At 37.3% G+C, this 16,136-nt stretch overlaps 1 protein-coding gene across 2 annotated transcripts in view; it reads left to right on the top strand.

The window, feature by feature from the left end:
• The window catches only part of LOC126095167 (DNA topoisomerase 2-binding protein 1-A-like), a 304,515-nt gene extending 290,028 nt beyond the window's left edge, over nucleotides 1–14,487 (top strand). For both annotated transcript variants that reach the window (XM_049909903.1, XM_049909895.1), the window contains exons 22-25: nucleotides 9,306–9,347; nucleotides 9,446–9,646; nucleotides 11,428–11,660; nucleotides 14,052–14,487. In XM_049909903.1, coding sequence (XP_049765860.1) covers nucleotides 9,306–9,347; nucleotides 9,446–9,646; nucleotides 11,428–11,660; nucleotides 14,052–14,265 — 690 coding nt within the window. In that variant the 3' untranslated portion in view covers nucleotides 14,266–14,487. The remainder of the gene's footprint in view (nucleotides 1–9,305; nucleotides 9,348–9,445; nucleotides 9,647–11,427; nucleotides 11,661–14,051) is intronic.
• The last annotated feature ends 1,649 nt before the right edge of the window (nucleotides 14,488–16,136 follow it).

Genomic DNA, 16,136 nt, shown 5'->3' with positions numbered 1-16,136 from the left:
ACTGATTTGCTTTCTCATGACAGTGAGTCAAAAAATGTTTGCATTGTAGCTGAATTTAGATCCCACTGTCCGCAAAAGCTTGTGCCTTTATCATGCCAGTTTAAATAATTATTAATTTCTTTGTATATCATCCTTCAAGCAAGTCACTTTTTATGCCTGAATGACTAAAGTCATTTACCTCAAAGTAGTTAATACTTTATGCTCCCTGGTGCTGTAAATAATTGGAATCTTGGATAGTTTGGTGTAAGTGCCCAGCTAAACATCAATTGTGCATTTCACTGCTTTGCTGGCATTCTGGCTAAGTATTTCTTTTTTTACTGCACTTTTGTTTACTTTCTCACTTGGGGTTATCGTTGAAAATGAACTTGGAAATTTCCTCATTGCCACATTCTTCACTAGACAAAGGTACATCCATGTCAACATTTAAAGCGTATGCCAACTCCTGCACATATAATTACTATAATTATTCCTCATTCTCTTTTACATATGCCCATTGTTATGCATAAAGTAAAGAAAGGGCAGCCATTCACTTTGTGCAGACTAATTTGCAGTGCATAGACATGTAGCAGAACACAGTATTAACTAGCTTTAGAGCCGTGGCTTTCCTTCTTACAGTAAGTACATACACATACACATACAATTTCATCCTTGTGGCAATATTGTTAGTCTTTACTCACAGTAAGAGGCTCAGACAAGTAATTGTGTATGTAAAAGAGTGTGTTGTCACTACTTACTTTTTCATTTCTCGCAATTTATGATCGTAAATGAGTATTGAGTATACAGGAGTGAATGATCAAGTATCTGGATTTCTTTATATATTCTTTCCCGTGCTTCTCCTTCTGTCAAGCACATATGTTAGGCACCTTTCTGTTGCTCACTTTTCAAATATTTAATCTCTATTTGGTGTGTGCTGTGTTAATGCTCCACATTTGACAAATTAATTCCATTTATCACATATCAGTTACTGTAATGCTTGACCATTCAGTGTCTGGTCGCTTGGCTGAAGCTTACCGTATTTACTCGAATCTAAGCTGCACTTTTTTTCCTGTTTTTGTAATCCAAAAAACCGCCTGCGGCTTAGAATCGAGAGCAAAGCAAGCGGAACTTCTGAAAAATGTTAGTAGGTGCCGCCACAACTAACTTCTGCCGTCGAATATATGTAGCGCTACATAGGCATGCTTTGTAGACACAAAGATAAATACTGGCGCTAAAACCTCTGCGTCAATAAATAAATTTTAAAAAAAGGTGGAAGACGAGCTTTTTTTCTCCGTCCCGAGTTTTGACCATTTTCATACATTATCCAACGAAGTAAATACAAATTCCGTATTGTTCATCTTCAAATGTAGCAGAATTTCAATGTACTACGAAAATACAGCTGGCAAGACTGTTTGAGATGTTTGTCAATATGGCCAACTCTACGTTCTGAATTTTTTCCTACCTGTGAGAAGAGATGGTTGCTAATAGGAACCTGATGAAATGTGAATCACATGCACTATTCTCTTCACCATAAGAATAATACGAATATAAACATTTTGCTATGTATTCTTTCGTGTTTGCTGCTATCTCATTTAAATCCTGTCTGCCTAATAAACTACGAAACTATAGAGCGAGACAACAGCAAACGCGGAAGAATATACGTATCGTGTCATGTTTATATTTGTATTATTTTTATGCCTAATAGTGATACAGTCAGAAATGAAGCATGGCAACTGACTAGATTTTTAAATCTAAGATGACTAATTTCTGTGCAGAATTTGATGTACTAAAGAAGCGACCGCAAAGATTTTCAAACGGAGAAAAATTTTCGCCTAACTCTCGTTCAGAACATGTTCTATCATACGCAGTCTATTATTTGGTTCTTGTTGATCATTATCAAAGAAAGCAGCAGTGTAAGTAACAACAAATAGCAGTCTCTTGCCATTGTTTCGCTAATGAGACGATTCCTCTTATAATGTATTAATGTAAGGAGAATAGATGCTGAATGATTGAATGCATGCAGCTTGCCGCTAACTTTGTGTAATGTCTTGTCTGTATAGACGTGTATCTGTTGCCTTTAAGATCCCTTCTCTTTCACACATAAATCTATACAGTAAAGTAAGGGCCTCCCGTTTTGTCTTTAGGCTGATCCGTGATAAGACAGGCGAAAAATTAGACTAATGGAGGATTATTAGTATTTTCTCTAATTTTCATTCGCTCTCTCCCTCTCTCTCCTTTGTCTATGTACAGTTTTAAATATAATATTTCATTACGTGAAATCAGCCAAATAGAATCTCTGGTGGAGCCCTTCTTCTTAGTATTCAGCGGCTGGCTTGCTGTAAGAGATCTTTACATTTAATTATTACTGTTAAGCGCTGCATTCAGCTGGGAAAATCAATCGTTTGAACAATTCGTTCCTTTTACGAAAGATTTCGAATTCCAGATGTGTACGAAGCCTTTTTGGACGATTTAACAAGGACTCGGTGATTGCAGGCTCTCTTCGACACAGCTGAAACTTCCCCACTAATTACAGGGCCAACGCGATCATCAATGATTCAGACAAAGAACTCATTCGTTCATTCACTCCAGAATAAAAGGGGTCACAAACCTTATTTATGAAGGAAATTGTATATTCAATCCATCTCCATTACATGTCCAGATTTCTGTTGGTTACAAGTCTTAATTATTTTCCGTTACAGTTTCTTTCTCTTCAAACAACCCGCTAGTGGCACAAATGTTAATAGCTCGCTTTAGCGAGAAGAAAAGCAAATATGTCTCTTTTAGAAACCCGTCAATCTTTCAACAGATACTTCCGAAGCTGTCTTAGTTACCAGTCTAACAACCATGGAGAATACATACATGTATCTCTGTTATTCCAAAGAATAAACGTACTAGAAAATACTTTGGCGTCGATGAGCTGTCGGCGCATATATTACTAGAAAATCAGATCAGATACTTTTCCAAAATAAATAAATGTGGATGGTTTGATTGACAATGATTAATTGTTGCGTGGTAGAGGGTATTTTCTGTGGGGACATTACACTCTCTCTTTTTTTAAAATTGTAAGTGGCGGTAGCGCGCACAGAAGCAAGCCATGCCACGAGCGGCGACAGGCCGTAAACATGCACTATCAGAATGCGACAAACAGTGCATAGCACAGTACAGTAATGCATTTTCAGCTTAGAGTGGCGTAAACACCTATAACGAAGAAAACGGCACTTATCAGATCAAAGCAAAATAAGTAATCGATTCAAACCAGACGAAGCACGTGAAAAAGGAAGGGTACCCGTCTAAATACTGACGGAGCGCCTGACGCATAGCAATGGCTACCTGGTAAAGCTGAACTGCTAAGCTTACGACTTGAACCAAACTACTACAGCTGTATCGTCATTCAGTCGACCTAAATTGTGTCTCATATTACAATGGACCAACTTTGTTTCGATATGGAGGTGCGGCCTAAAACTTTTCTCTCCCCTTGAATTTCGAGTCTCAAATTTCAGGTGCGGCTTAGATTCGGGAAATTTTTTTTCCGTTTATTTCGAGTCTCATTTTTCAGGTGCGGCTTGGATTCGAGTGTGGCTTAGATTCGAGTAAATACGGTAATGTATCACAAGATGTGATACAGTGAAACCCACGTTTTACCTTTTTGTGCACTCCAGACTTAAAAAACACAAAATTGAGGAAAATGCAGAATCAAGGAAAACGTTGAAAACCCCAAAATAAGAGCACAAACATATGTAATTGGCATCCATGATTAAATATTATAGTCATCTTCAATACCTTGTTTAAAATCTGAATAAGTGAAGGAAATTAACATTGTATTGTACAATAATTTCCGGTAACAAATTTCGTCAGTTCAGAAAATTGAAATTGGTAAGGACGTGTATGATATAACTACGTAAATTAAGCCTAAGTGGAAGCTGCCGTCACTCCATTTGCTATACACTGATCACATCAGCCATACTTTGAAACAAGCCACCTAGTAAACTTGCTGTTTTTCACTCTATATGGTACAAGTCACTCTGTCAGTATGATGTCACCAAGCTATAGAGTTATTGGCTGCAGGTCGAAAATAAACATCCGAGATGTTGTTATCTGGCAGTTTTCAGTTTATTTCACTATGTGGGCTATAAATTGTTGCGACTATCAAGGTGAACGTAAGATGAAAGAGACCTCAAAACTGTGTGTATTAAGGTATAATTTGCTGCTGTAGTATGTTGGTAAGTGGTGCATTTACCTCATATATCATTAGCAAAATTGATAATCTGTTCAGTTATGTACACTACAGTATCACTAGTGGCAAAACCCATTTTTTTCCACAATAGATCTATTATGTGACATAAAATTTTGAAATTTCTTTCTTGTTTGATTTTGGATTTACAATTTGGTTATGTCAATTCATGTTGTGAGTATTAGTAAAATTACTACCTAGGAGGAGGAGGAGGAGAATGAAATTCTCGCACCGAATTTGATTTGCAGCTTCTGTGCCTTTTTATATTTTATAATCCAGTACTTTAGAGATTTCAAATTTTACGTAATATAAGGTCTGTAAACTTATCATGTAGTGAGGTAAACAAAGTGGGTTTGGTTGGTACATAGTGGCAGTAGGTATAAGCACTGAGGGGAGGGGAAAAGAATCTCATGCAGGGCTAGAAACATGTTTCTCATTCAGAACAGCTCATGTACACTCTTCTACCAAAGACTGTAAATTACACACACGTCAGTACTCAGAGATGGCAGTTTCGAAAGCTCGTTCTTCACTTTACATAACTTAATGTAAAAGGAAAGTAAAATGCAATGCCAAGTTTTCTGGACAAGACTGATTAATAATCCAAACTTAATGTGGCAGACTTACCAGGATCACCAGCAGCCCCTAAGCACTAACATGAAACGTGGCTGGAGAGAAGGGCTTCTTTGCACATAATATACGAAAGAAAAGTCACATGACTTGACATCCCTGAATTAGGCTAGTAAATTGAGTTTTTGAGAACCCATATAGGAAATACAAAACGGATTTGAAGTATAAGTTTTACTTGCAGGTGGATTAGTTAGTAATTGCAGTACATTATTCACTTCGTAACACAGTCCAGAATACTCTTTTGACTGGATTTTTCCTACTGCTTAAGTAAATAGATCTTGTTTTCTAAATTTGATGACATTACTAGCATATTGTCTTCCATATCAGACACCTGCATATATTTTCTTAGAGTCTCTACGCTCTGCAATGGCTAACAGAAAGCACCACAAATAAGCCTTATATGGCCTTTCACTACGTGATCAACAGAGTCTATTTCACATATACTTAAATTTACGTCACAGGAAACACACTCACCAAATTCTGTCTGTTGGTCACACTGCATCCCAATCTTTCCCTTTTCATTCGTCCAGAACATCAGGCACGCCAATATAGTCTCTGCCATGTGCCATTGTATTGTGCTGAAGCTTATCCTGTCCCACATCTCTGAAATAAAGTTAAGGGCAATGAGGAGATTTATCTTTGCTGCGGATGTATCTCGAAGTAGTCCTGCGTCAATCATCCCAACTACTTTCCACACCAGCTGCTTCTGGTAATTAAATTTAAAAGCATTGATTAGGCCCAAATCTAGAGGCTTCAAGTGGCTAGCACAATTTAGGGGGAAAAATATTACTTTAACTTTTCTCAGCATATCAAAACTTTTTGTATCTGCTGCACACTGATAGATGAATAGGACTCTTTTTCAATTTTTTCATCCCCATTTGACGATCTAGTTGGATGAGGAAGTATTCAAAAATTTTCCAAATCACCCAGGAATTTGACTGTGCTGAGTACTTCATAGACAACTTATTAATAATTTTTAGGCAGCGTGGTTTTTAAACTTCCCTGTTTAAAGAGGTAGAAACTTTTCTGAGCCATCTGCATAGTAACACAACAAAACTGTGACTCTCTGTTTAGACTTAGTGCTACCTTGACAGGCATCTCCTTATGAAAAAATTTTATTTGGTCGATTAAAGAAAGTCCTGTTTCATCTGTGTTGAAAATATCTTTCAGTTGGTAACCCTCAGTCAATTCAATCAACTCACTTTTCCAATCACAGACAAGATTTTTTTATTAACTCTTACATTTTCTGTGCACAATGTTTTGTAAACTAGATTGTGGTGGTTTTTAAATCGGTCTATCCATCCAATTGGAAATTATCAATTTACAACTGGGCAGCAATATTTAGGGTCTTCTCTTTCAAAATAGTGTCATCTGTAGCAAAATTTTCTGTACAGGCTTGCTTGAACCATGTCATGAGAACTGATTCCCGTTCTTCAAGTGGTGGTGATTTCATCAATTACCCCCTGCTTAGAAGACGAAGATCCACAATTATAGAAGTTCTTCTCAATGTCTTCACATCTTTTCACAGGCATATTTCAATACGTTACTGGAGTTACAAGAGATAATGATAATTGTACAAAAGTCCCTGTATTAGAATAAAGTTGTTTTAGTATCTGTATCTTCTCTCCTAGTGAAAACACTCAGTGTTTTTTGTTGAAATTATTGGTCATGTCTGAAACAAGATTTTTCACATGCACGACTCGCACATACGTGACAACTCTGTCTACAGCAATGAACTTCTAATTAATTGTGTTTTACTGTTCACTGTCTGTGGATTATTTTGGTCAGGATGGTAGTTTTTATAATTTTGGGATTTTTTAAAGTTTCGTCTACTGAGAAAACATGAATGTAGTTCTCTGTTGCAAAAAATGCAAGTCTCAAATAGAAGAGTATTGTACGTAGTGTATCAGAGGTTCATTAAAGTTGTGCCACGCCTGCTCACCACATACCACGTTGTAATTGGATAAAAAAAATTTTTTAAAAAAGGAGATTCATCAAAAATGCAATATGTTATTGTGAACATGTCTGTCTGTTGTATTACAAACTGTACATGCAAAATAAATTCAACTTTAAAGTGAACACTGGCTTTGTGTTTCTGCAGATCCTATTGGGATTTAATGTTTAGCCAGTATTATTAAGTTCATAATGTGTGATTTTCTGTAGACCCTCTCCTCAGCAAGTTTGCTACATTCAAAATGTCGTAAGCTTAACAGCATAAATGTTGGGTATTGTTTGTAAAAGAATGAAAGCTTACACATTTGATGTGTTCTATTTAAATAAAATCAAACAATGGAAAATCCAGGATGGAATGTAACAATACCAGAGAAGGAAAGTTGCTACTCACCATATAGCGGAGATGCTGAGTCGCGATAGGCACAACAAAAAGATTCACACAATTATAACTTTCGCCCATTAAGGCCTTTGTCAGCAGTAGACACACAAGTACACACAAGCGCGCAATCTCGCGCGCGCACACACACACACACACACACACACACACACACACACACACACACACACACACACACACACACACGTCTGCAGTCTCAGAGAGCTGAAACCACACCATTTAAATAAAAGAATTACTGTAAATGTGATGTGATGAGGTGGGCTTCAGCGGAAAGGAATCATTTGAGACACAGAAATTTTCAGCATCTAATAGCTAAAGTGTCTTCATAAATTTTGTAAAATAAGTTATGAGATAAAGTAATTTTTATTTTATGTGCTGTGTATGACTGAAATAATGTAGCAAGAAAAAATATAAAATATCACAGCAGCTTAGTGGTTAAACCATAAGCATAAATGTAGACATCTGCTTAATGACAAACTTTGTGTCAACATTGCTGTTATTTTTACCACTGTTCTTACGAATCACACTTCTTATGCTCCACCTCATGAAAGTGTTATTTTAGGCTCGATTAGAGAAACACACATGTGGAAAGATGAGTTTGCTTCCACAATTGATATTACAAGCTTATTAGAAGTCAGCTCCGTGAATTTTTGTGTAAAATCCAAATTTAGAAGAAAGCTCTGATGCTACAGTTTTGCTCGATGCCTTATATCACTGCACCAATCTTTATGATTTACAGTGTGTGATGCAAAGTATATATCTGACTATTATATGTAGTTGTTACAACTGTATTGTGTCTAATTTGAACACTAAAGTCTTTAAAATGTACTATCACAAAACCCTTGTTCTATTTCTGTGTGACATCTCTGGCATAGCACATGATCTGCATAAAAAGTATATTTTCAGCACTTCACAAACTGCTTTCACCCGTACCTGCACTCCCGTCATTGAAGGGCCAGTCCTCCCGTCATTGAAGGGCCAGTCCCCTTCACCAGACATCCAGCAGGCCAGCTCATTTTGTGTGTGTTAGTGTGGTGTGGTGGCTGCATAAGCTGTTGGATGATGTAACAAGTCGCCAGTCAATAAGAGCTCACGAGCCGAAAATGGCCCTTTCCTTGTTTCTGATCAAGTACATCTTCGAGACTCAATGTTTGAATCTGAAAGATTGACAGTCGATATTGTTGCTGAATACAGTACTTCGGAAATACATGCAAAAAGATGGAACTGATGAAACTAAGTTATAAGTGGCACAAGAGAAGGTGTCAGTTGGGCCCGTTTGTCACGTATTGGCTCAGTCTGGTACACCGTGGCGACTCTCCTGTTTTTCCATTGCTGTCGCAACCTAGCGGTAGTTGTATCATAATTGTGCCGTGAAGCTAAATGTTGCAAGTTGCGTTGGCAGTGATGATCATGGATTACATCAGCATTTCCTCTCTCACGTCGCTCCTCTCCGCAACAGCGTAAAACTTTCCCTTAATTCTGTCACCAACCCACAGTGTGAACTGTCTGTCTTTAGTGCCAATTATAACTTGTTTAGTCACATCAAATGTCAGTGGAAAGAAAATGGGACAAAGTCGAGCAAGACATTGCATAAGAATGTAGAATTGGGGTAAAGTTTATTAGGAAGTAACGTAAAATTGGGAAATTTTTAATACCGTGTTTTTCACAGGGGCTACGAATTTATAGTTCAGAATTGCAAAAAACGTAAAATTGATTTTCCACTGTGTAATAACTCATAATTTTAATTTTTTGTTGGGTGGGAAATAATATATCATTTGGATAAATAACCTAACTTAAGAGTTTTCATGTTGGAGGCAGCAACTTCACATCTACTAACGAAGCTGGGGAGGTACATTGGTACTTTTTAGTATTCATCACTACAGATAACTGAGAAGGTTTTTGTTATGTCCAAATAGGTTTAACAAGTAATACATTAACTGCAGTGTGTACTCGTTTGCTTCATTTATCCAAGACCTTTCGTTGATTTATTTGTTTTAGACATTAAAAGGTACAGTTGCTTCAGAAATGTCTAACAAAGGTCAAATGCCTTCAATTGCTGAACCAATTGCTCCATTAACTCTTAGTTATACTGAATGCTGTACAATTTGTTTTATTTTACAGGAAGTGAAACAGCCGCCCAAAATAATGCTGTCAAACGTAGAAGTAAGTATCAGCCTACTTATAGATGTAAAGTATACTTTTAATTTTCCAACATGTGCAAGAAAACTGAGCTGTGATCTTGTGAATTAAATTTATTTCAGGACAGGGATTCGTATGTCAAAATGATCATGGATCTGGGTGGCCATGTATCAGATAAAACTGTCTTTGATCCCACTGCAACACATCTCATTTGTGGTAAACCGGCACGAAGTGAGAAGCTATTGGGTAGTATTGCATCTGGCAAATGGGTATTACACAAGAGCTTCATAGATGCAAGTTGCAGAGCAGGTACTTTTGTTAAGGTAAAAGAAACAGTATTCTTAATCACTTGTTGCAAAAAACAGTGGTTAAAATAGAACAATGGAAAGTCCAGGTTGGAATATAAATGTTATGAAAGGGATAGATTGTCTTCTTTAGAAAGGAAAATAAAAAGAAAAAGTTTTCTTTCTGAATGGGCTTTGGCTGAAAGCTCCATCTGTTAAATCTTTTTTCTTGTGCCTGTCCGCATTTCAACGTGTAATCTTTATGGGGTGCAGCAATCTCTCCTTTTCATTATATTATTAATAGTTAAAATAGAATTTACATTGATCCACCAATGCATGTGTCAATTTATTTGCAAGAAGAGGCTGATGCAACTAATTTTTATTAGATATTAACACGGGAAAGCAGACTGTTAATGGGACCAATAGCTGAAAAATGTGAAATGGCTCAGAAAATGGGTCTCTAGAACACTTTTCCTCAGCTGCATTTTTTTTTTTTTATTTATTTATAATGGTTAGAAAAGCTGTTAAGATAACTTTTCATTGATAACATGCATCAGGTTTTGTGACTTGTCCGGTTACAGGATGCATGTAACATGTGAATGTAACATACTCTAAATTAACTACCTGAGTGGTAAGATGAGTTTAACAAATTCAATCATTACTTCAAAAGACATTGTAAATACACACACAATGAGAAGAGTACTACAGGACTAGAATTTTTAGAAGTGAGACACAGACTGTTGTCTGACAAGTGAGGTTTTGACTTGACAGAGTTGTACTGTATGAATGACAACTACAGCATTGCCATATATATTATCAGTGTAGCAGTTAGGAATGAATGTAAAGGTGCTTGTTTTCTTTTTTAAAAAAGAAAAAAAGCTTTGACCGTGAGGTATAAACATTCCTGCAGTTTGTCTTATAGTGTTCAACCACAAGAAATATTCACAGTAAATGACAATATTCAGATCTTTGTGCTCAACAGCAGGTGCAAGATACATTCATAAAAAAGTACCAAAGTTGAAAACACATGGAGCTTGCAGAGCCCATTGATTAAGGTTTTTGGTATCAAACTAACTGCTTACCATGAAGACAATGTTTGTAGGATAAAAGGTGATACATTAGCAACAGTAGAAAAGAATCTTCAGTCAAGTGAAATAGAAACTCAATCAACATATGAAATGATTTGCATGAGTAGCCATCAAGTACAGAATAAAGTTTGCAGTTGGATCATTCTATCACAGTTCATACTCTTCTGCAGAACTGAGAATCTCAGAGTCAGTCTCGGTTAACTAGTGTGTAAGCTTCAAAACCATAGTTGAAGATTTTAACAAATTACAAATTTGTAAGTAGTGGATGAGACATACCTTTCTGTGATGCCATTACAAAAGCTTACTCTGAATATTGTTAAGAAGAGGTAGTTTGGGCTTAGGTTGATTACAGTTAGACTTACTGGACTTAGACCTGACCTCTGTGAGGGTGTTTACTTAGACTGGTATCAGTTATCACAAAACTATTGTAGTAATCAGCAATTATGTTTCACAAGTTACTAATAAAAAAAAGTCAATCAGTTTACATTCTTGTAGGATTGATAGTCATCTTTCGTAAGTCCATAACTTAACAGTAGTGGATGTGTGATATGCTTTCAGTAAAAGTAATATAATCACTTTCCACAAAAAATTGTATTGATATAATGATTTGTTTATTCAAACATGGAAAAATAAATATTTGCTTTTACTGTTGAAACAGTTTGTAGTTCTCATAATGTTTGAATGTGTACATTAGGATGTGTATTAGTTACAAAGTATTTTATTGTTTTGCAGGAAGAGGAATATGAGTGGGGCAACCCCAAAGCAAAAGAACTGTGGAGCCAGTTGCGACCTGGCAGTGTGGATATGGCATTGGCTAAGGCAGTTTACAGGTGGCGGTGCAAACTGTGCGGTAGCAATTGTGGTGCTTTCTCAGCTATGAGAGCCATCATACACACAAATCAAGAGAAGGCAGCTTCTTTTGCCAGACTTATCAAGGCCGGAGGTGGACAGGTGCTGGACGTCAGGCAAGTTCTTTGCTTCTGTCTCTGGTGTATGAATGTTCCAAAGTGTTCTTGTCATGTCGTGCAGCATACTTAATTCACGGTGGTCATGATGAACTTAACATTGTGATTAACCCATCATAACTGGATCAGATGTGGAGTTTGTAGAACTAATCTTTCTTGGTTCGGCAACTATAATGCAGAAACAGAAAAATGGTTGTACCGTAGAGAGAAAGCGAGCAGAAGTTATGAGAAAGACAGGCAAGGGGGCAATACAACAGGAAGGGGTTGGGGGAGGGGGGGGGGGGGGGATATCTGACAGCATCGCAGATTCCTTTTGTCACCTCTTTTTAAATTGCGAAACTGACCACTTAGGGTCACACAGCTACTTTATTTTGCCCTCTTTGGTCAGGTTTTTCTCTGTTACCAATACTCCTTCATAGTGTCTCTACGCTGTTGCTTTCATTCTTCTGGGTTTGGTACTTCTTCTTTTGACTTGAAACCTTTTCTAACTTTGAATTATGTTTGATAATGTGTCTCATTCTAACATGAGGACTTCTGGGGTATTGGAGCTCTCAGTGTTTTTCCGAGCTGCATTAATTCAAGTTATCGTGATTCTTGTTCAGAGGTAATCAAATATTTATTTTGAGTTTTTGTCCGTTCTTTGTACCCTACGGGAGGCCCTCGTCACACGACATTATTATACTGATGTCCAAGAAATATCAACCTCCCATTCCTCATGCTCTCAGGTATTCTCTCTACATTCTAGTAGACTTCTTTGTTGCACCAAAGTTTCCAGGCACATGTGATTTTTCATAGGAATCTCCTTTCTAGGATCTGAAATTTCTCTAACTTGTAATTCATTGAGAGACAATCACTGGCACACCCTGCTCTCCCTGAAACTCTGTACAACCTCTGGTTCTTTCAGTTTATCCAGGTCCCATCTCCTTAAGTTCCCACCTTTTTGCAGTTTCTTCAGTTTTAATCTACAGGTCATAACCAATAGATTGTGGTCAGAGTCCACATCTGCCCCTCGAAATGTCTTACAATTTAAAACCTGGTTCCTAAATCTCAGTCTTACCATTATATAATCTATCTGATACCTTTTAGTGTCTCCAGGGTTCTTCCATGTACACAACCTTCTATCATGATTCTTAAACCAAACATTAGCTATCATTAAGTTGTGCTCTGTGCAAAATTCTACCAGGCGGCTTCCTCTTTCATTTCTTAGCCCCAATCCATATTCACCTACTACATTTCCTTCTCTCCCTTTTCCTACATTCGAATTCCAGTCACCAATGACTATTAAATTTTCGTCTCCCTTCACTGTCTGAATAATTTCTTTTATTTCATCATACATTTCTTCAATTTCTTCGTCATCTGCAGAGCTAGTTGGCATATAAACTTGTACTACTGTAGTAGGTGTGGGCTTTGTATCTATCTTGGCCACAATAATGCGTTCACTATGCTGTCTGTAGTAGCTTACCCGCATTCCTATTTTCCTATTCATTATTAAACCTACTCCTGCATTACCCCTATTTGACTTTGTGTTTATAGCCCTGTAGTCACCTGACCAGAAGTCTTGTTCCTCCTGCCACCGAACTTCACTAATTCCCACTATATCTAATTTAACCTATCCATTTCCCATTTTAAATTTTCTAACCTACCTGCCCGATTAAGGGATCTGACATTCCACGCTCCGATCCGTAGAACGCCAGTTTTCTTTCTGCTGATAACGACATCCTCTTGAGTAGTCCCTGCCCGGAGATCCGAATGGGGGACTATTTTACCTCCAGAACATTTTACCCAAGAGGACGCCATCATCATTTAATCATTTCTTATCAAGCATAATCAGATGAGAGGAAAGACAGCCAGCTACAACAGAGATATTGAACAGCAGATTGCCGTATAAATAAGGTGTTAGTGACTGTATTCCTACTATCGAATTTCTGATATTTGAAGTGTGCTTGGAGACTTTCCTCGGACGTGATAAATCTGTAATCACATTTTCAAATCTATGTAACTCCCATGAATGAATGGATGTCCAGTTTCCTTACCAATGTGAACGTTGTTAGTGTGTGTTTTATCACATGATTAATGCCACTTACAGTTGCTCAGTACAGTTTATCATGCCCAAATGTGTAATATTGTTTTGACTTTATTTCTCTATTTGTGAGGTGCATGTGTAGGGCAGCAGCATTAAGAGCTATTCAACAAAAGATGGTGAAAGAACTGATTATTATGATAATTTCTCAGAGATGATAAAAACATCTAATGGGTAGTATGGAGGCCTAGATTTAAATTACTGATGATCAGAATTTGGTTTTAAATTTAACTAAGGAGGATTTTTTTCTGGAGCACAACTTAAATGTGTTTAATTTTTGCTGGTACTAATAATTGTTTCTATTTCAACAGGCCACCATACAAAAATCCTCAGGGTGCAACACATTGCTTTGCTGAACTTAACAAGTTGAATGAACCAATAGATATGGAAGCATTGGTTAAGAATAAAGTACCATGCTTGTCTCCACTCTATCTCAACAATTACCTTGTTAACGATCCTCCACCAGATGCTGATTCATGTGTCCTTCCAGAATATAGCCGTATAATGCAACAGTTGGACAGATGATAGTTGTTGCTGCATTTCTGAGACCAACTGCTTTAGCTTTAATGTGATGTGGAGGTATTCATGACATATGACTATGTACAGTTTTTTTAATAAATATGTGCATGTGTTGTTTTAATATATGCATATTTTTTTAAATATATAGGAAAGTGTAAACTCATACTGAGACAAACAGTTCCTGGATAAAAAAAAAATCCATGTACACTGTATGTTTTAATTGTTGACAGTGTGTGTAAATAAAAAAAATATCAGTTTGTTTCTGACTTTTTTGTCCCACCCACCCACACCTCCTCTGACGCCTACACTTTTCATTTACAGTGAGTTACTGGGCTCTATTTGAATAATAATTTAGTCAGTACTTATCTTCAGGAGGTAAAATTCCCATTCTGCTAATAAACAAATTTCAAAATACACGAATATATATTACCTCTGAGAACTATTAATTCCTTCCTTGAAGCTGCACTAAGCCACAGAATGGGTGCTTATGACCATAGCTGTATCACGACAGCACATACCAGTAGATGCATCTCGGCGCATGCTGGCAAATAGAATAATTATTTAATGAATAAAGCTAGAAAATGCTATCAATAGATGCACACTGATGACATAGCATTTTCTATTGTAAAGTGTAACTTTCATACTATCTATAAATATGAATAAAATATTTACAGTGAAATGGGAACAGAGAAGGGGTAGACAAGTGGAGGACAGGGCCCAGCAAAGGTTGAGGCTAGGTTGGGGTATGGGAACTAAGGATATGTTGTACAGATAGTTCCTACTTGCGCAGTTCACGAAAGCTAGTGCTGGTGTTGGTGGGAAGAATCCAGAAGACAGCATCTGTGAAGCACATCATTTTGAATGGCATGTAAAATAACTGTGTTATCCAGCTGTCTCCTGGCCACAGTTTGGCTGGACCACCCAGTTGCAGAAAATGTCGCTCAGCACAATGTGCTTCACTGTAATGAAAGAATTTTAGGGAACTATAGCACATTTATCAACGAGGTTGCATGTAGAACGAAAGTGCGACCCATTCTTGAGTGTTTGGGATCCCCATTAGATTGAATTAAAGGAAAACGTAGAAGCAATTTAGAGGCATGCTGCTAGATTCACTACTGGTAGGTTTAGTCAACATGCAGATATTACGGAGATGCTATGGGAATACCCGGGTGGGAGATTATCTCTTTGTGATGCAGTAGTGAGAAAATTTGGAGAGCTGACATTTGAAGCTGGCTGCATAATGATTGTACTACCACCACTTACATTTCGTGTAAGAACCTTGAAGATAAGACAAATTTAAGCTTGTATAGAAGCATTTAAGCTGTGGTTTATCTCTCACTTCACTTGGAAGTGGAACAGGAAAGGGAATGATGTAGTGGTACAGAGTAACACACACCATGCACCATACAGTGGGTTCTGGAATATGTATGTATGTAGATTGACTGTTTAACAGCATGTACCATCTGAATTCTCCCCATCAACACCAGATTTACTGAATTGCACAGGTGAGAACTCTCCCAACAACTTATCCATCATTCCTGTTATCGCTGCTGGGCCAAATCTTCGTGGTTCCTGTCTTCCACCTACCTATCCCCTTCCCTACTCCCTCTACAGTACAAACATGGCTCCTACCCTGCTGGTAGAAATGAATCTTCAGTGGTTCATCCCACTTTATGTGCACTATACCATAGTTGATGGCCACTCATTTTACAATTTACAGTGTATCCTGTAAAATGAGGTGAACCCGATCAGGTGGTGTCAATCCAATCATTTACTGGTTTTTTCATGTTTGTTAAAATACTGCGCACAGTTATCCAATTACATTGCAGCTGACCATTGTCATGAATTCTTGACTAACAAAGAAATAAATATTGCAA

This window comes from Schistocerca cancellata, chromosome 1 (genome assembly GCF_023864275.1).
Source record: "Schistocerca cancellata isolate TAMUIC-IGC-003103 chromosome 1, iqSchCanc2.1, whole genome shotgun sequence".
NCBI lineage: Eukaryota > Metazoa > Arthropoda > Insecta > Orthoptera > Acrididae > Schistocerca > Schistocerca cancellata.
This window is presented reverse-complemented; position numbering and strand designations above follow the sequence as displayed.